Raw genomic sequence first — 21040 nt, forward strand, 5'->3', positions numbered from 1 at the left:
ATGTAAGAACTGCAGTAGATAAAGAATCACCAAACGATGCAACTAGTAGATTTTATGATTTACTTAGAGATGTTGATGAGCCACTTTGGAACGGTTGCGAGAGTCACACTATCTTGTATGTAGTTCTTCAACTAATGAATTTGAAGTCCGAGTATAATTTGAGTCAATCATGTTTTGACCGTTTGTGCATGATTGTGAAGAGTATGTTGCCCAAAGATGAGAAATTGCCATAAAATTTCTATCGTGCGAAAGTTATGGTCAACGCTCTAGGTATGGGGTATAAAAAGATTTATGCTTGTCCAAATCACTGCATGTTATATTTCAAGGATCAGGAAAACAACATATCATGCCCGTCATGTGGGCATCCTCGGTTCAAGCCAAAGACAAGAGACAATGGTAGCATGAGATCAAAGAAAGTTTCATAAAAGTCGATTTGCTACTTTCCTATCACTCCTAGATTGCAACGATTGTATATGTCTTGAAGGACAGCTAAACATATGAGATGGCATGCAAATAAAGTTCAACACAATGAAAACAAGATTACGCATCCTGTTGACGCTGAAGCTTGGAAGCACTTTGATCGTACTCATCAGAACTTTGCAATGGAAGTGAGAAATGTTAGACTCGGTCTATGTACAGATGGATTTAATCCATTTGGGGATAGATCAACTCCATACTCATGTTGGTCCGTATTTATAACTCCATACAACCTTCTACCAAGCTTGTGTATGAAGCGTCCAAATCTTTTCTTGTCTCTATTGATCCCTGGTATGACCTCACCTGACCAAAATCTTGATGTATATTTAAGGTCATTGATTGATGAACTAAAAGTACTGTAGGATGACGGTGTTACCACGTATGATGCTCACAAAAAACAAAATTTCAATATGAAGGTCGCAGTTCTATGGACAATCAGTGACTTTCCTGCATATGGTATGTTATCTGGTTGGAGCACACATGAGAGGTTGGCATGTCTGTACTGCATGGAGGATACCAAAGCTTTTAGATTGATGCATGGAAGGAAGCATTGCTGGTTTAAGTGCCATCGTTGATTTCTACCCAGCGACCATTTGTTTCGACGACAAAGGAATGCGTTTAAAGCAGGTACAACTGAAATGGAAGGTTCATCCACAAGATTGTCTGACATAGAGATTTTAAAAAGATTACGATACTTTCTAGATGTATTAACAGATGCCCGCAGTCTGACACCCTTCCTTGGATTTCGGAAGGATCACAATTGGACAAAGAAATCTATTTTTTAAGAACTACCATATTGGTCGACCCTATTAATACTACATAATTTGGATATGATACATGTAGAGAAAAATGTGTTTGATAATGTGTTCAATGCAGTAATGAATGTTAAAGGGAAAATAAAGGATAATCCGAAGGCCTGTATGAATTTAAAAGTAATATGTAAATGACCAGAATTGGAACTCAAAGAGTATAATGGCAAAGTACTGAAACCAAAGGTAAAGTACGTGCTTGGACCTGTTCAAATAAAGCAGGTATGTCAATGGTTGAGACAATTGAGATTTTCAGATGGATATCTCTCTAACATTGCTCGGGCTGTGAAGATTGAAGATGGACAGTTATATGGGTTGAATAGCCATGATTGTCATATCTTTATACAACGATTGATACCCCTAGCATTCCATGATATCTTAGACAAACCTATATGGGGGGTATTGTCTGAGTTGAGTAGATTTTTTAGAACAATGTGTAGATCGAAAGTCGTAGTATCTGATATAAAGAATCTCGAGGACTCTGTCATCACTACTGTTTGTCTGCTAGAAAAGATTTTTCTACCAACATTTTTCAATGTTATAGAACATTTGATCATACATTTGCCATATTAACTAAGGGTTGGTGGTCCTGTGCAATATCGGTGGATGTACTCATTTGAAAGGTATATATTTTCTTATATTTGTCTCTTCAATGACAGATATTTCAAATTTGAAATGTTTATTTTTGACAGATGCATGTTTGACCTCAAAAAAAATGTTCGTAATAAAGCAAGAGTAGAAGGCTCTATTTGTGAGGCGTACACTTTAGAAGAGATTTCAAATTTTTCATCTATGTACTTTGAACCTCACATTCCAACACGTTACACATGCCCGCCTCGTAAGGATGATGGAGAACAATTTACTGTAGCTAACAAGCTGTCGATATTTCAACCACTTGAGCTTGGGCATGCATTTGGTAGTTGTCGATCAAGACTCTTGACAGATCGAGAGTAAGACGCAACACATATCTATATTCTTTTTAATTGCTCAGCGATCGACCCATACATCGAGTAAGTATATATAGATGCAACATAATTATAAATCCTTTTATGTTTTATACGTACATACATGGTTTGATAATATAAGTATTTGTGGTTTGCAGACGATTTGATTTGGAGTTGCGAAGAGAAGTTTCACATCTCACTGATGTAGAAGTACAAAAAGAACGTAAAACTAAGTTTATGGAGTCGTTGAAACAGTTGGTAATGACGCTAACATAAATTGTGTACTTGTAAACAACATTAAGTTACTTAATTGATCGTGATCACAATCATTGTTTATGTTTGTGTGTAGGTCCGCCATGGTGATGTTAAAGATCAAGGAATATGTGATTTAGAAAATGGTCTGACCAAAGTTGTGAAATGTTACAATGGGTACATCGTAAATGGTTATCGATTCCATACAAAAGATTACGGTATAAACAAATCAACGATGAATAGTAGTGTGTGTGTCAAGGGTAGCAGCTACGGTGAAAATGAACATGATTACTATGGTGTTATAGAGGAAATAATGAAGTTGACTTACTTAGGCATAAATAATATGGTAACTTTATTCAAGTGTCATTGGTTTAATCCAACTACAATAAGACTCGACAAAGCCTCAGGCATTGTGGAGGTGAATCATAAATCAAGGTTTGGAACATATGAACCATTCATATTAGCCTCATAAGCTCAACAAGTTTATTATACTTCATATCCGAGTACAAAAAAGTCAAATAGAAATGAATGGTGGGTAGTTTGCAAGGTAAAGTCCAAACTATACCCTGAGTATGACCAGTTACAGGAAGATAAGTTAGCTTAAGACAGTGATTACTATCAATCAGATGATATCTATGACTTCTCTTATGGTCACGATATTGCGCATGATATGCATGTCATATCTCTATTGGTCGATGAAACATTCATAGAAGAATATGATCCAAATGATATACCAAGTGGATGGGCAAACAATGAAGAAGAAGAAGAAGAAGAATATGAAAGTCAAACAAGTGATAAGAAAGAATTCTCAAGCTAGTAAGCAAAATCTTGTAATACAAACATCTATTTAAATGTATTGCAATACTCGATGTGAATGATTTGGATTATTTGAATGTATTGTAATACTTAATGCGAATGAATGGGTTGTATTGCAATACTTGACGTGAATGATTTCAATTATTTGAATGTATTGTAATACTTGATGTGAATGATTTGAATGTATTGCAATACTTGATGTGAATGATTTGAATTATTTGAATGTATTGTAATACTTGATGTGAATGATTTGAATGTATTGCAATACTTGATGTGAATGGTTTGAATATATTGGAATGATGTGAATGATTTGCAAGTATTCCAATGATTTGAATTATTTGAATGTATTGTAATACTTGATGCGAATTATTTGAATGTATTGTATGACATTTTTTATTTGTTAAAATATGGTTTGTGGAGCTTACAATGGTCGTTCATCCAGTAGTAGCCAGGCCCAGCCTTCATCTTCACGGGCTCTTGTGATAGGTATATCATTTAACTAATTGGATGCTTGATTAGTTGAAATGCGCATTATGAAAATTTCTAACATATTTTTTTACAGATGATGTTTCGCCTGTACATGACCTACCTACACCAGTTGATCATACAAGTCAGAAGCCAACACAGGATGCAGTGTCTTCTCAGTCTGGCACAAGAAGACTCATTCGAATAGTGTATATCGATAATCGACCGTAAGTATTTCGTTTTCACTTATTGCATATCTTATAAATATTTTATATTGATATTTACTGTGTATCAATTCATGTGTAGCACGAGGTTTGGGCCATAAGAAGTGGTACGCGAGATTAGGAATTCACTTCTTCAACATCTACTAGGATCGGTCGCTTAATGAAAAGAGTATCCAAAAGAGGTGATAGACAGATTGTGGTCCTCATTCACGGTATACAGATGTTTGTCATAGTTAATGTGTTTCATATTTACTTTTTTTTAATAGTCATGTCTACTAACTTTCTGAAAATATACATAGGTTTCAAATCGCTTTGCGACTACGGTGGAGGAACATGATGCAAGGAAGGTGTGGCAGAGGGTGACTGCCAATCGATTTGCAGACATGCTGCACAATATGAAGACTGTAGCAAAAAAAGTATCTAGCGGAATAGATGATCCACTACAGTGGAAGGGCCATGCCCCTATTACTATTAAGAGAGATTATTGGGAGGGAATATACGACAAGTGGGTTGGGGATGCATTTTGAAATCGCTCTGAGAAGGCTGCACAAAATCAAGCGAAAATGCCCAAAGCCCATCTACACACAGGTGGATCTAAGACTTTTGTGAGTCACCTGAAGAAAATGGTAACTCATCAATATATATATTATCAATTTTATAAGTATTGTTGCAAACCTGTTAACTAAATCTTTTATCATTTAACTTCGCAGGAAGCAGGAAAATGAGGCATTGTACCATATAAGGATGTGTTTGTTGAAATACATAAACGGAAGACCACGGAAGACTTCATATCAGAGAAGGCGAGAATGACAATGGTATGTATTTATTCTATTAATAACCATTATAATATACAAGTTATCATAAACATTGTAATTCTTAATTATTAATGCATACTGTAAACATTATTTTGTAGGAGGCATATGAGCAACAGATGGTAGAGTGATATGACGATGACTCTACTCAGTATCCATCATTTGATCCTGCAACATGGGTGACTGCAGCAGGTGAACCCAAAAAGGGTTGTGTGTTCGGGTTTGGGAGTAATATGAATACCTCACCTATCGTTGCTTCCTCCAGTCACGGCTCACAGACTTCTTCCGTCGACATAAGCTCCAAGCATCCTATTTTTTCCGGTGATGATGTACGCCAGATCGTTAAGGACACAATGCATGACTACTTTCATGAAACCATCGTCGACGTTCTCCGAGCTGAGTTCAACAGTTTTTTGCTGAACAGAGAAACTTTGATTACAGGTGCCTCTCAGATATGAAAGTTCCATGCGATATATTGCATGTCGTTAGATTTCATATAACTTTGATTGCCTTAACTTAGGTGTATTGGATATAATTTATTTCAGTATAATATTTTTACTGCCTTTGAACACATATACAACACGAGCATGGTAGAATCACATATACAACTTTTTACCGCCTTAGAGCACATATGAGCATGGTAGAATCACATATAAAGTTTTTATAACTGCTTTAAAACACATATGAGCATGATATAATCACATATACAGTTTTTTGCCTGCCTTAGAACAATATGAGCATGATAGAATCACATATAAAATTTTTGCTTGCCTTAGAGCACATATGAGCATGATAGAATCACATATACAGTTTTTTTGACTACCTTAGAACACATATGAGCTTGATATAATCACATATTCAGTTTTTTGACTGCCTTAGAACATATATGAGTATGACAGAATCACATATACAACGTTTTCCTGCCTTAGAGCACATATGAGCATGGTAGAATCACATATAAAGTTTTTTTTACTGCCTTAGAACACATATAAGCATGATATAATCACATATAGAATTTTTTTACTGCCTTAGAACACATATGAGCATGATAGAATCACATATAAAGTTTTTTGTCTGCCTTAGAGCACATATGAGCATGATAGAATCACATATAAAGTTTTTTTGACTGCCTTAGAACACATATGAGCATGCTATAATCACATATTCAGTTTTTTGACTGCCTTAGAACACATATGAGTATGATAGAATCACATATACAGTTTTTTGCCTGCTTTAGAGCACATATGAGCATGGTAGAATCACATATAGAGTTTTTTTGACTGCCTTAGAATACATATGAGCACGATTGAATCACATATATAGCTTTTTTTACTGCCTTAGAACACATATGAGCATGAAAGAATCACATATACAGTTTTTTGCCTGCCTTAGAGCACATATGAGCATGGTAGAATCACATATATAGTTTTTTTGACTGCCTTAGAACACATATGAGCATGATATAATCACATATTCAGTTTTTTGACTGCCTTAGAACACATGTGAGCATGATAGAATCACATATACAGCTTTTTGCCTGCCTTAGAGCATATATGAGCGTGGTAGAATCACATATAGAGTTTTTTTTACTGCCTTAGAACACATATGATCATAATATAATCACATATTCAATTTTTTGACTACCTTAGAACACATATGAGCATGATAGAATCACATATAAAGTTTTTTGCCTGCCTTAGAGTACATATGAGCATGATAGAGTCACATATAAAGTTTTTTTGACTGCCTTATAATACATATGAGCATACTATAATCACATATTCAATTTTTTGACTGCCTTAGAACACATATGAGCATGATATAATCACATATACAGCTTTTTGCCTGCCTTAAAGCACATATGAGCATGGTAGAATCACATATAGAGTTTTTCTGACTGCCTTAGAACACATATGAGCATGATATAATCACATATAGAGTTTTCTTACTGCCTTAGAACACATATCATTCATGATAGAATCACATATAGTGTATAATTTATTTCAATATATTTTGTTTATCAATACTGACCTTTCTTTTCTTGTGTAGGTTGCTAGCGATAATCAGCGTAGTGGAGCTGAAGGGACAGATCAACGCAATGAACAAAAAGACGCACAAAATCTTGGCGATGATTAGATTAATGTATTGAATTTGTTTTACTTTCTTTTTGTTTCGAAAATGTAAATATTGAATTGTAAATAATTAAAACTTGCGAATTTTAAAGTGGAACGATTAATTGTTTTAGTTTCCTTTTATATGTATTTTTATGTGTACTTTGTTTTTTATTCATAGAAAATATAAATTGTACAAGAAATATAAATTATAGCACAAGAAATTTTTTCTCGATATTTAATTTTTAAATATTTTTTTTATTTTTTTCCTTATTTGCGACGGATATATCCGTCGCTATTTATTATTACCATTAAAGTTAGCGACGAATTAGTGACGGCAGTAAATCTGTCGCCAAACCGAAGTTGCCATTTAGTAACAACGACCTTGCGATGGAAGTTGTTATTCGTTATTTCGTCGCAACTTAGCGACGGAACTGGCGACAGATACAGTATGTCGCTACTTAGCGACGGAACGGGCGACGGAACGGGCGACAGATATATGTCGTCGCTTATTAGCATCGAAAAAATCGCGATAGAAGATATCCATCGCTACTTCGATGCTAAGTCATCGCTAATCTGGTTAGTGACGGATTAGCGGCAGATTAGCGACGGATTTAGGTCATCGCTAATTCAGCGGTTTGTTGTAGTGGTGTGACGTGCAATAGCTGCTCCTACCAGACTAGCGGAGCTCCGTTGGTGACTGAAAGCTTTGATGAGTATACTTGGCAGCCTGGGACTTTAACAAAGATATCATCTTTTTTAACGGTGGAAAACCACCTCATTCATTTCGTGTAAAAAATCCAAGTCCTCCTTGTCTACCTACCAGTGAGTGCACCCAGATTCAGCCCACTGAATTCTCTCACAACGGGGTTATGCTTGTTTGGTAGGAGCAGTGAGTGCACATCATCTTATGTTGGGACGTTGTAAGTTCAAAACTCAATGGCAGGTTGTATAACTGGTGGGTGTCTGACTAATTAACCCCAGCTTGCCTGTCTAAAAAAAATGTAAGTCTACATCATAGCGACAAAAGTTTTTATGGGCAAAAATCTCTTTTTTCAAAAACTTGTGAGAAATTGAAAAATTTTCATAAAATCTTGCATTTTTTTGGCAAAAATAAATAAATAAATATAAAAATTATTTCTTATAATATTAATAAAATTATTTAAAAATAAAAATACACATTTTTTCACGATAAATAACTATTTAAAACATAAATATCACATTTAAATTGCGGTATTTATGTTTTTTTCATAAATCTTGCGATATTTTGAAAATCTTGCAAGAATTTGCCATTTTAAACTTTCAGGCAATTTCTCGCGATATTATGGCAAGATTTTCATAAATCTCGTGATATTTGTCACTATGGTCTACAGACATAGTTGGTGGGAAACCGTATCTTCAAATACTTAATTATCTAGAACTTGCAGAAGCGGAGGTGTAACCAAGTCTAGACCAATCACAATATATTTTAAAATGTTCGGACATTTACGTGATAAAGAGCACTTTTTGCATAGTCCATTTTATATATGTTTATATATTATACATATAGTTTATATATATATAAATAATTTTCAAATTTTATAAAAAAAACTAAATTTTTAAAAATACTGCAAGATTTTTACCAATTAATATTATCGATCCCAAGAACAAAATTTGTGATTATAGTGTAGAATGGTCCTGGGAGCCTTGAAAAAAGGACACACTATGCTGCGATCCTAGCTGTCCAATATGCATCCTAGCCATCATTACTCTCACTCATTTGTGCATATAATCCTAGTCGTTCAAATGATGTGATTTAGGGGGTGATATGAGGTACTTCTAAAACCTTTTCTTATGTGTATCGTTGCATGGAATAATATGGGGTTGGGGGAGAGAACAAATAAACCTTATTTGCGAATCTTATAAAACAAAATAAAGTAGATGTTTGCATTGCGAAAACAAAGATGGAATCTTTCGATGCGAGGTTCCTTGCCCAGATTTGGCAAGGGTGCCAATTTGAGTTTATCCCATCTATCAGAAGGTCGGGGAGTATGATCATGGTAGCTTGAAAGGGAAGCTTGAGCAGTAGTACTCTAGTGAACAGGAGCCGGTTTTCAATCTCAATTGCCTTTGAAAGAACAACATTGGGAGATGTTTTCACGCTCACATCAGTATATAGCCCAGCTACTGTCACGGGCCTATTTCTTCAATAAACCAGTGTGGCGCGACGGTCCTTCCTTACATTGCATTTGAAAAGGTCTTTTTGGAAGGAGTTGGATGCATTCATTTGGTTAATTGGTGCATTGGAGGGAATTTTAATTGCCTTTTTCTCACCTATGAATCCAATTGAGAACAAAGGTATACTAGCAGTATGAGGAGATTTGTCAATTTTTATCAAGAAATGGGACTTTGGTGGACCTACATATCTCGTGTGGCCTTTTCTCATGATCGAATAGAAGAAGAGACCCTTGTATGAAAAAATAGGATAAATTTATCATAAAAAGAGAATGGTAAGAGAGATTACATGATGGAAGAGTGCCTACTACGGGGCCTATATCTATATCGGTCCATGCTTCAATTATGCTTGAATGAGGAGTTAACTGGGCTAGTAGTCAAAGGTTCAAATTCGAATTATGGTGGTTGAGGGATCTGATATGAAGGTGGTGTTGGCCAACATTGTAAGCTGGTGGGCTCACCTGCAATAAGTTGGTGAAGAAAATGAAAGACATACGAGCCCATTTAATTGAATGGGACAAAGTGGAAGGGGCTGCCAGAGATTTTACGAAGTAAAGGCTTGGGAGGAGGAGTTATGTGTTCTGCAAAGGAAAATGGCATTGCGATGAAATGACACCCTTGAGGCATAGTGACAAACATTTTTATTGGCAATTTCTCGTTTTTCAAAAACTCATGAGAAATTGAAAAAATTTCATAAATTTTGCATTTTTTTGCGATAAATAGCCGTTTAAAACGTAAATATTGTGTTTAAATCATGGTATTTATGTTTTTTCATAAATCGCGCGATATTTTGAAAATCTCGAGAGAAATTGACGTTTTAAACTTTCAGGCAATTTCTTGCGATATTATCAAGAGATTTTCATAAATTTCACGATATTTGTCACTGTGACTTGAGGTGGAGGGAGAAAGCGAGAGGCCTAAAGTTTTTTATTGGCATCTCTGAGTGGAGGGCAAGGCAGGAAATTAAATGGTCTACAGGAATTTTTGCTTATTAGGAAGATGGGGGTGAGTTCATATCGACGACCCCAATTGTTTTGGGATGAAGGCGTAGTTGTTGTTGTTGTTTTGTTGTTGTAGGAAGATGGGGGTGAATCCCTTTTGATGTTGTTGGTCCCCAAGGAACAAGTGGTGGACGAGATCAAAATGTTTAGGCCAATCTCCCTAATGGGCACCCCGCTAAAAATAATAACATGAGTACTAATCGTTTTCCCAGGGAAGCCAATTCATGAGGGTTGCCTTCTAGCTCGTGAGGTGGGGCATTCGATGCATGATGCATCACAGAAGAAATATTTTTTTCTTAGATTGGACTTTCCTAAGGCTTTTAACTCTTTTAAGTTGGAATTTCCTTTTGAAAGTTCTAAGAAAGGTTGGAGCAAGTCAATGATGGGTAAGGAGGGTGAAAGTCATTGTTGAGTCTTATATTTTTGTATGTATCAAGCAATGAACATTTATTTGTAAACATTAGCTGATTCAGGAAACTACACACCAGATATTGGGAGAGAGCGATACCAGGCCAACATGTTAGCCCAAGGGACTTGTTTCTCTCTTATTGACATGACGACCGGAGGGGTTTTGAATGGCTGGATATTGGTTACCTGGTGGCAGATATGGCTGCACAGAAACAAAATTGCATTTGAGGGTGTCACATTTAATCTGCAAACCATTCAGAGCAGGATGTGCTCTGTGAAGCATCTTTGGATGTAGTTCAATCATATTGTAATTTAGCTCGATATATCTACTGTTTGGCCAGAAAATCGGTTGGTTCTTTGGCCACCTAATGTACTCTGTAATTTTAGTATAACAACACTGTAAATCAGTCTATTTGTACATTTTAACAAAAATATAAAATGTTTGCCTTTTCTCTTAACAAAAAAAGATTTGCTATAAGGAGTTCCCTGAACACATGAAGAGTATCGCTGGTTCAATAATTTTCTTGAAGTAGGTTTACACACTCTTTCTCTCAGGCCTAAACAAGACCTTTAGGTTATATAAGCAATCTACCTGCAGCCAAGGGAAACCCTCCGTCTCATCAGCAACTGCATATTGGCAGGCCTCCAGTTGATACACACTTGAGGTCCTCGTTGTCCACCAATGAGCATACCCACCTTCAACCTTACAGCAAAGGACATTCCATGTGGGTTCCAAACCTTGGTCGTCCCAATTCAGGTGTCAAACCACAATCATGCATCTTTTGCTTGCATGATAAGAAAAAAGGGGAGCTTCCTCTACCGCGGGGTGCATTTCATTACCTCGGATCTATGAGGAGAATCGAGGTTTCGTGGATCGAGACATGGGGCCCACACCTTGATCCAACCTCCATGTTGAGTTGTATTTTATTTTGTGAAGTATGTTTATTGATGTTTAAATGAGATAATAAACTGATATACATGTTAACTTAATGCATCTCATTATTGATATGCATTCGATTATAATATCTACCACAAAATCAATACAATAACACAAATAAAACCTCGAAGATCCTTAAATTTGTAGTATTTAAAGAACATCGAGAGTTCGATACTTGTGTGCATCCATTGCTGCAAGGCTGAAGTCAGTGAAAAACTATTCATTGATAGGCAGGGAGTACTCATGGAGCTTTACAGTTCGGACATCAAAACGAGGCCACTGTCTTCTTAGCTTATAACGGGATATCCAGACCAAAGTGGTGGTTTCTACCACAATCAGTTCTACTCATCCCCTATGTCGTCCCTATCTTCATACCCCTTCTTGGGATTTCATTGATGCAAGTTGTTTTGATCAAATCGGACTCCATATATGTGATCTGTGAGAAAATTAACATTTAAATCCCCGAAATCCGACCTATGTGCAACATTTTTTGGCAATTCAAAAATCAACAGTTGACAAAATACAAAATTGTGTTATTTAAAAAAAAAATATTTTTTCATCCAAAGAATTTGATCCTAAGGATCCATTTTTATTAAATCGACCATGGTGAATCCATCTATAAGGTCAGATTTGATCAAAACAACTTGTATCATAAGATATAAGAAGGGTATGAAGATGGGCGTTGACATAGGGGATGAGTGGAACTTATTGAAAAAAAATAAAAGCACAAAGTTATCAATCTCGTTGCTAGTGTTTTGACTACACTTTTATAGGTTACCTGCCGTGAGATTGCTCTTCCATTAGACTAGACAAGTAAAAAGGTGAAATTTTGGTTCAGGCTCCTGACGATCATCTTTTTTTTTTTTTTGATAGGCAAGCTGGGGGTTAGGCTGACCCCTACAAGATATCTCTTAAGCCCCATGTGGATACGGTGGTGCCTGACGATCATCTTCCTTGTTAGGATACTATCACCTAGAGAGGGGAAATGAGCTCAGGTGCATTTTTCGAGTGAAACCAGTCTCAGGCTAATCCAACATTATGGGCATGTTTGCGTGCCACGGAAACAGGGGGGTTTCCGCAAAAACACTCAAAGAGTTTCTACGGGTCCCACCGTGGCTACACAAACACTTCCCTCTCTCATGCATTTCTCAAGCCTTTCCCTTTTGTGGAATACATGTTTCTCATGTTTGGTAAGTTTTTTATACTAGTAAACATTTCTCAGTCATTTTTCAGTTGTTTCCCTTTCCCGGTTCACATGCACCTGAACACTTCCATTTCATAAGATGTTTCTCAATTTTGTTTCCCTTTCTGGCAACCTTGGTTGAGACCATTTTAAACAATATTATCTAATTATTTGTTTAGGCGCTGATTGAGAGAGCCTTGAATTGGAAGTGCATTGCTTGTAAGAGGCATGCTGTGGTTTCCCCAACACCCTCTGTTTTTTTTGTCACATTGTTGCCAAAACACTTGCATTCAAGATGGAGTTGCCAACCCTAACACCATATTGCAACACTATGTACAAGAGAATGATTTTGGCAATTCCATGATCATCAACACCACATTAACCATATGCTGGCAACATCAAATTTTGGCAAGACCATATTTTGGCAACTTATGGAAACAGAGATTCCATCCCAATGCAAGGCTCTCAAATAAGGCCCTATTGATAGTAATCCTACGCATTTTACGATATATAATTTCTAAACTTTATCACTTTTCGTAACTCTGCATCCCCCTTAACATACGCATTTCCATGACATTCAGTCTCCCTTGTCCAATACTCCAGGAGTTTTGATCTTATATCATTCTTGCAAAATTGTCTTTTAAATGCAGATGCACTCGCCGATCACATAACATTTTACAGCTCCCTTGCAAGAAAAGAAAATTGAAGAACACGAGAAGGTGGCAGTTGAAAAGGTCTATTGTAGAAAGACCATGAATATGAACCATTGGTGGAAGATTGATTGGAGAGTTGTGGATTATTAAAAAGGAAGGAACAATTGAAAAATTATTATCCATAATAGTCTGTATCCATTTTTTTCTCCCTTATCTTTTTTATTTAATTTTATTTTTTGAATATAAGACGTCTAATAGTAATCATAATATCCATATCAATTTTTATTTGTATTCAAATGATAACTTGAATTTAGCATTAGATTGATTTTAATGCTAAATTAGAAGTTAAACATTAAATGCTAAAAAGTTCTGTACTGGAATCTTAGAGAGTATTCTGATTTAAAACCAGAACTTGAAGAAAAGATAAAAGGAAATAAGACAGTTTAATTTTAAAAAAGATAGACGACTAACAAAGAGACTAAATGAGATTCAAAAGGTTGGTCTATTGCAGATCAACACTGGATCTAAAACAAGGAAATTCAATCAAGAAACTAAATAATGGATAAGAAAGAAGATGAAGAAAATGATCAGAATTAGAAAGAAAGAAGGAATAGGAACAAAATAAATGGGAAATAATAAAAGGAACAGAAAAGGAAAAATGATAGACTAACAGAAGAAGAGTGCAATCAAGGATAAATAAGCTCAGAAGGGTGCAGATCAGACTTGGAATCAAAGTAAGAACTCGTCTCACCTTGCTGATACCATAATAATGCATGGTCAGAAAAGAAGATGGAATCACGTTGGAGAGATGCTCTTGGCCCCTGTTGACCACGTGTGAGGCAACATAAGAAAAACTTATTTATATCAGAACCATAAATAAGGATAAATACAGACGTATTACATTTAAAGTTCTGCCTCTCATAAGTGGCATGAAACCTGGAGAGAGAGAGAGAGAGATGGTTCGTGCAAGATGACAAAGAGGAAGAAGATGATATTCAATAAGAATATGATGATATAATGATGATGATTTAGAGATGTGACTTAGCTGTATTAGTCAACAGTTAACTAGATATCAAATCAAATCCTAAAGCTTCTGCTTCCCCGTGCTCGAGTTATTAACTTATTACCCATCTCGCCTGTTACAGCTAAACTGTTTTAAGAGTCTAAATTAAATGTTAGGTGCTACACAAAAGAGGATGATGAAGAGGAAGAAGATGATGATAATGCTGTTCAATAAGAATATGATGATACAATAATATGCTGATTTAGGGATGAAATTTACCTGGATGAATCAACAGTTAACTAGGTACCGAACCCAGTACCAGGGCTTCAGCTTCCTGGAGCTAGAGTTCTCACCCATCAGGTCTATTACAGCTAATTGTTTTAGAGTTTAAAAATGTTAGATGCTACACAAAAAATAATTCCTTTCAGGTGCACTAATGTAATGTCTAGATAGTGTGAAAAAAGTGAGACAGGGTATGATTATTTTTATATGAAAAGCATCAGACCCACAGCTGGCAAAACTGTACAGGTGTACAAAATTGTCAAATTTTCACCTCTACCTGGAGAAAATTTTGCCATGTATGGCTATGAAAATCATGCAGAAAATATAAAAAACAATTTCTCTTGTTTGGAATAACATGGGAAGGTCCCAATAATCCCTAATAGCATGATTTTCATAATATAGAATATACCAGCTTCAAAAGCAACATTGACGGCTATCAACCAACCAATATAATATAAGAGTATTGGATTCATTTAACAGTCTATGATTGCTTCCGTTCACGAACCGACATTCCAGTAGCAGTGAAGATATCACAAATTATACAATATATACTATGACTGCAGTAAGAACATCTGCATGTAACATATATAAAGATGTAGATACACAATTTATTGACAGATCCTGAACAAAGCTCATCTCCAGACTGCACCATTTTCACCACTCTTTTATACCTGAAACAGAAGGAAAAGTACAGATCATCAAACAATTCTTTAAATGAAGAAAAACTTTTGTGCAATAAAACAATGTCTCGTTCACCACTTCAAAGATTACCTCAGTGTTGAAAACCAACAATAAATTTCAGACAAAATTAACCATTAAAAGTAGGCCACACCACTAGCACACCAACAGCCAAAATAGAAGTTTCTTGACATAACCAACAGGTAAGAATTAAAAAGGCAACTCCACAAATTCAAATAATTGAAAGGATAAATACAGATCTATATGCACAAGCTCTTTTCAGCACCTGTTAACTTGTGGAGAAGATCACTGAGACAAAAAAAATCCATCTCACTTTGTAACCATGCAAATCTTAATTGAATTTACAAATCGCATTCATATACATCGAAGAGTAGTGATTATGCAACAGAACCAAGGTGATAAAAATCCACATATTACCTACCTTGGCATACTGAGAAGTGCTTTTCATTCTCCAAAAGAACATCATATATAATCTAGGTATATGATTCAGATTCAGATTTCATGGAAATCCTCTCCCATTCAGTAACTTGCCAAGAAAAGTGAGATTGAGTACCTGATAATGATATAGTGATCTCCTAAATGAGAAGCATTCTTAATGAAACTTAAACAAAACAAGGTCTTTACCAAACTGTAACCACCAAAGTGCTACAAATGCAAGGGTACATAACAAGATGAATGTTCAATCTGACAAATAGTTATGAAGAAGCCAAACCACCTGAGCTCCAAGAATACGACTCTTTCCTCTAGAAGAATGCTTTTGCTAACACTCATGCTAATCATTCAGCTATGTCACACAAACACAGACATGGTGTAGGACATCACACGGTAATGAGTGGTATGACATCAGATTTTATAAAAATAAGATGTAGATAATAATATTACACATAGATATATGATGCATGAGCAATTTTGTATATGAGGAAACTGACCATCTAAAGTAACCAAGCACAATATAATCTAAAAAGTGCTGAGTTTTTAACTATTGTAAGCCATTAATATACACTAAATAATAAATCCTAGTTGAAGATTGAAATGAAATGAGTAACGACAAACTTTAAAATAAAAAAGACTACAAACTAAAGAATGAAAAACATAAAAAGACCACAACAAGCTCAGAGACACAATGTTAACAGTTGTCAAGTTAGGTTTGACCGTCCATTAAATGCCATGATCAGTATTGGCATCATGTTGTGTCAACACAGTACACAGATATTATCCCTCTGACACAGTAGTTCAAGGTATATCAAAAGCTCCAAATTTGAATCAAATGGATCCAACATAACAAACTTAGAGCACAACTGAACTGATCACAACACTCCTTAGAGAGAGGTGGCACCATAAGATTCATGCTGTACAAATAATTTTGAGATACATGTTTAGCATGCTAACGATAGATGTTACAGTCAGAAATATAAGAATCTTATTATCACAATAAAGTAGTGGTTGAGAATGAGATAAATCTGACATCCTTATGACACAGTCAAGGCCATGTACGACAAGCATTTACATACATACATACATACATACATACATACATACATACATATATATATATATATATATATATATATATATATATATATATATATATATATATATATATATATATACATACCATAGTCACCGTTATTGCTGATATTGTTGGTATTTCAAGATCAGCAGATATTTTCCCAAGATTTTCAAAATATCGCCAGAACATAAGGTATCACAATATTTTCTTAAGATATTCCTGAGATTTTCAAAAACATCTTTTTTGATATATTTTAAGTATCTTTTTTGTTTCTTTTATATTTTAAAATTTTTCTATTTCTTCCTTTATATCTTTGAACGATATTGGTGACTATGATCCATAACTACATATGTACATACCTCAAGCTTTGTGAACATCAGATTTGTTAATGTGCTGAAGCCTTCGGGCCACTATGACATAAAGAATCAAAATACCATTTTTTCAGTTTTTTTGGCAGATTGGATCCTACAGATGTGACCTACAAGGTTTATTTAGTAGGAAACCGATGGACCACATGACAGAAGGCATGATCCACTGTCCAAGGTTTAATTCATCCCATGAGAAAATGTTTCATGTATTAACAAAACTACAATCAAATAACACTATATTTGTTTCAGGTTTGAATCAAATCTGAATCCAGCTGTCCTAAATTTATATATGATAAATTATTTGGTCACTAAATTTCAAATATGCTCCAAAAGCCTACAGATTTCAGTTGGGCAACATCATTATATCCTAACCATTTTAGAGCAAAAAAAAAACGGATCAGCTCAGACATGGCCAAAGCAGAAGTTGAGCCAACCAAGACCAAGCTCAATCAATTACCATAAGATCATATTTATTGCCCACCACCAGAACTTCCACTATGGATTGTACACCGAGAATCTCATTGTGATTATTGACAATCCAGCACTCGTCAAGAAGAAACTACATACAAACTGATAAACATGCACTGATTTCAGGTCTGCATGTACCAAATTCACTACAATTTTTTTCACGATTAACCTAGATCATCGAAAATGCATATTGAAGTTAAAGTGAAGGAAGGAAATTACCATCAATTTTCAAGATCATAAAATCAATTGTTCACAATCTGTTTTTTATAATTACCATATCCATAAGGGAAAACAGAGACCCCCTACACAAAAAAATCATCTTTTTATTGGTTTCCACCATGAACAACATGAAACCCAAATAAATAATTTCCTCCATCAATATACTGCCATCGGGGCATGGGTTACAGGTGGATAGGTAATATGTCCCTCTAGTGATCCCAGTATAACACACCCGACAAGAAAATGGATTCTCTGATTTCAGAAAACCAGTCCAGTCATAGGTCTCTAACATGGTGCGTGGTTAATCATCTGGATGATTAAGTAGTGGATGACCAATGTTTTGTTGTGTTCTCATCAAGGTTCACTCACTGTTGGTGCTTTTGAAGACTATCATTGCAGGTATCCAATTCGTGATAGGGACTGTTTGCCGGAGAAATTTGTCAGGAGGGTGAAGAACAATTCTGTATAAATTTGCCTCGGGAACAAACAAAATATAGAAGTTGGTGATCTTTCCTTGATTGAATGACATCATAATCTAGAGTTTCTTTAAAAAAAAAATCATAATCTAGAGAGAGAGAGAACCTCGGCTACGGTGGTGGCCGGTCCTTCATCCTCGTGAACACATCCCCTGTTCTTGCAGGTGGGAACGGTCTGGAACTGCGCGATGGGGAGCTTTTCGGATAGAGGGCCGACCTCGAACTCGATAAAATCAGGTGGGTACATCTTCATTCCGGAGACGCTCACCCATATGAACAGCTTCTTAGCTTGGATGCCGGAGAGGTCAGAGATGGCGCCGTACGAGAGCTTTCCCTTGATCTTCCTCTCGTAATAAACGAGATCCTCGAACTGGACGTAGCAGGGCCTCTGCAACTCGATCTCGAAGGTCCCATCGTCCGAGAGAGAGTAGCTCTTCACGGAATCGGGCACCAACCCCTTGGGGAGGCCATACTGGGGAAGAAGGTCTTGTACGGAAGCCGCCAATGAGGATGAGCTTGCAGAGAGGGAGAGGAACAAGGCAGAGATCAACAGAAATTTGAGGTGCCCACCTGACATTTCTCAGAAAAGATGAACAAAAGGCAAGGTGACTTCAGAGTTAAGTCACCCTTATCCAAGGAGGAACGCCTATTTAAGGGAGTGGATATTTCTGCGCAGTAGTCGGTAGGTGGAAGGGATTAGGATTGACCCTCAAGTAGAGGAAAGTGTTCCCCTGTTTCCTGTTGTTTTATACAAGCAGCCGAATTTTCACACAGAAGAGGTCTTGTTTTTCTGTATAATTTATTGACTTTTGAGTGGCACAAGAAAATTACGTAATTGGCTGGTTGGTGATCTTGGAAAATTATTTTTTTTTAATATCTATCAACCGGCACTAAACATTTGAGAATTGACTTTAATATTTAGCCGCATAGATTAGAAAACACCGAGAGGGAACGGTCTTTGTTTTTCGCAAGTAATTTTTTATCTGAACCGTTAAATGTGTTTATTGTTGTTTACTTAGGAGAGAACGTGTATTTGATTAAGATTTTTTATTTTCAGAAGAAAGAAGTAAAAAAAATCAATGGTTGATATTATATTAAATTTTAATAATAAAATATTTATATTTTCATATCAGATCAATTTTGAAAAAACTTGCTTTTTAAGTAAATGAGCAGTGGTAAACGGTTAAAATCGAGCAAAAATCACTTGAAAAGATGTAGTTGCCTCAAGTAGAGCAAAAACACACTTAGAATCTGTCGGGCAGTCAATATATATATATATATATATATATATATATATATAGAGAGAGAGAGAGAGAGAGAGCCGAAAGTAATTCAACATTACCACTCATGAAGATCAACAAAATGTTGAACCCATGAGCTGAACAAGAGCAAAAGCCGAAAGCACAAGAGAAAAGAACATAGAGAGAGAGAGAGAGTAATGGGCGGTTTTTTATAACGATTGAAAAATCAATGTCCAAAATCTTTATAAATTTTTTAGGCTCCAAATATCATTTTTTTATTGAAAACACATGATCCAGATGTAGATTCCTCTTAAATCGACCATGCCCAGCACATTTATGAGGTTAAAACTATGAAAAAAACAGAAAAACTCATTTAGCATATTTCATTTTGCATGGACGTGTTTCTATATATACATACATGAGAGAGAACTAAAAATATTAGGTCTGATTTCTCATTATGCCCATAGTTTTGAAATATTTTATGATAGATCTGAACCATTGGATGTGTTTAGCATGCTCCATTTAGTGCGAATCAACTCTTGGATCATGTTTTTTCAACTAAAAATATATTTTTATGAGCCAGAAAATTTGTTACCTTCGTAGCCATTAATTTTAGATAACTTAAAAAACATTTATTTAGGTCAGATTCGGATGATCCAAACGCTAGTTTTCACTAAACAAAACCTATAGATCACATCTACGGTATTAGGGTATTGGATGTGAGAAAAAATACTAAAAACAAATATTTTTGAAAGGACAGAACAAGAAGGTGGGCGGGCTGAAGGAGCACATTACACTCTCTCTCCCTATACACACACTCGGATCATGCATTTTGGATGAAAAAATGGTATTTAGAGCTTTAAAAATTTATAAAATTTATAGGCTAATGATTTTTGAAATATTATAAAAACCTATCCATGCATCAAAATCAAATGTTTCAAGAAATGATTCTTGTAAAAACAAGTTAAAAAAATATCAAAAATTTATGAAAATCCAATAGCATGTTTCATTTAGTAGGTTTTAAATTTTGTAAGTTTATATTTTCTTATATATATATATATATTCTGAAAAATGTGCTTTTTCAAAATATCACGAGGTTTACTGTCTGCGTTATTATTCCAATAAGAATATTTGTGACTATGACATAGAGGACCATCACGACTTTTGACCCTTTTAAAAAGACCACTCAAACGGGCTGTGTTTTCACCTCGGATCAGATAATTGGCGCCCAACCATAAATAGGTCGCACATAAGTAACTTTGGGGCCAATCATCCGGTGTTTGAGGATGCCTACATAGAAAGTGGATCAAATATGGTTTGTACCATGACTGATAGAAACATGGATCCAAATCAATAAGTCAAAACAAACCCAAAATAGATCTGATGAAGTAGACCCAAAAGTAAATCTCACTCTTATATGGCAATATCAGGATTAGTAAAAATAATAAGTTGAGAACATGTATTTGAA

The 21040-nt window shown here is 35.5% G+C and overlaps 1 protein-coding gene across 1 annotated transcript; it reads right to left on the reverse strand.

The window, feature by feature from the left end:
• Window positions 1-15017: 15017 nt before the first annotated feature.
• On the reverse strand, window positions 15018-18993 carry LOC149829106 (uncharacterized). The gene is made up of 2 exons (XM_090017901.1): window positions 18438-18993; window positions 15018-15262 (listed from the first exon to the last, which is right to left on the reverse strand). Exons 1-2 carry the CDS (start codon window positions 18906-18908, stop codon window positions 15257-15259), a joined length of 477 nt encoding a protein of 158 aa, XP_089874027.1. The 5' UTR covers window positions 18909-18993; the 3' UTR covers window positions 15018-15256.
• Between the last annotated feature and the right edge of the window lie 2047 nt (window positions 18994-21040).

The sequence above is a fragment of the Nuphar pumila genome, chromosome 9 (assembly GCF_984573655.1).
Source record: "Nuphar pumila chromosome 9, dmNupPumi1.hap1.1, whole genome shotgun sequence".
Lineage (NCBI taxonomy): Eukaryota > Viridiplantae > Streptophyta > Magnoliopsida > Nymphaeales > Nymphaeaceae > Nuphar > Nuphar pumila.

Coding starts and splice junctions, on each gene's coding strand:
- LOC149829106 (XM_090017901.1), bottom strand. CDS start 18,908: ATGTCAGGTGGGCACCTCAAATTTCTGTTGATCTCTGCCTTGTTCCTC.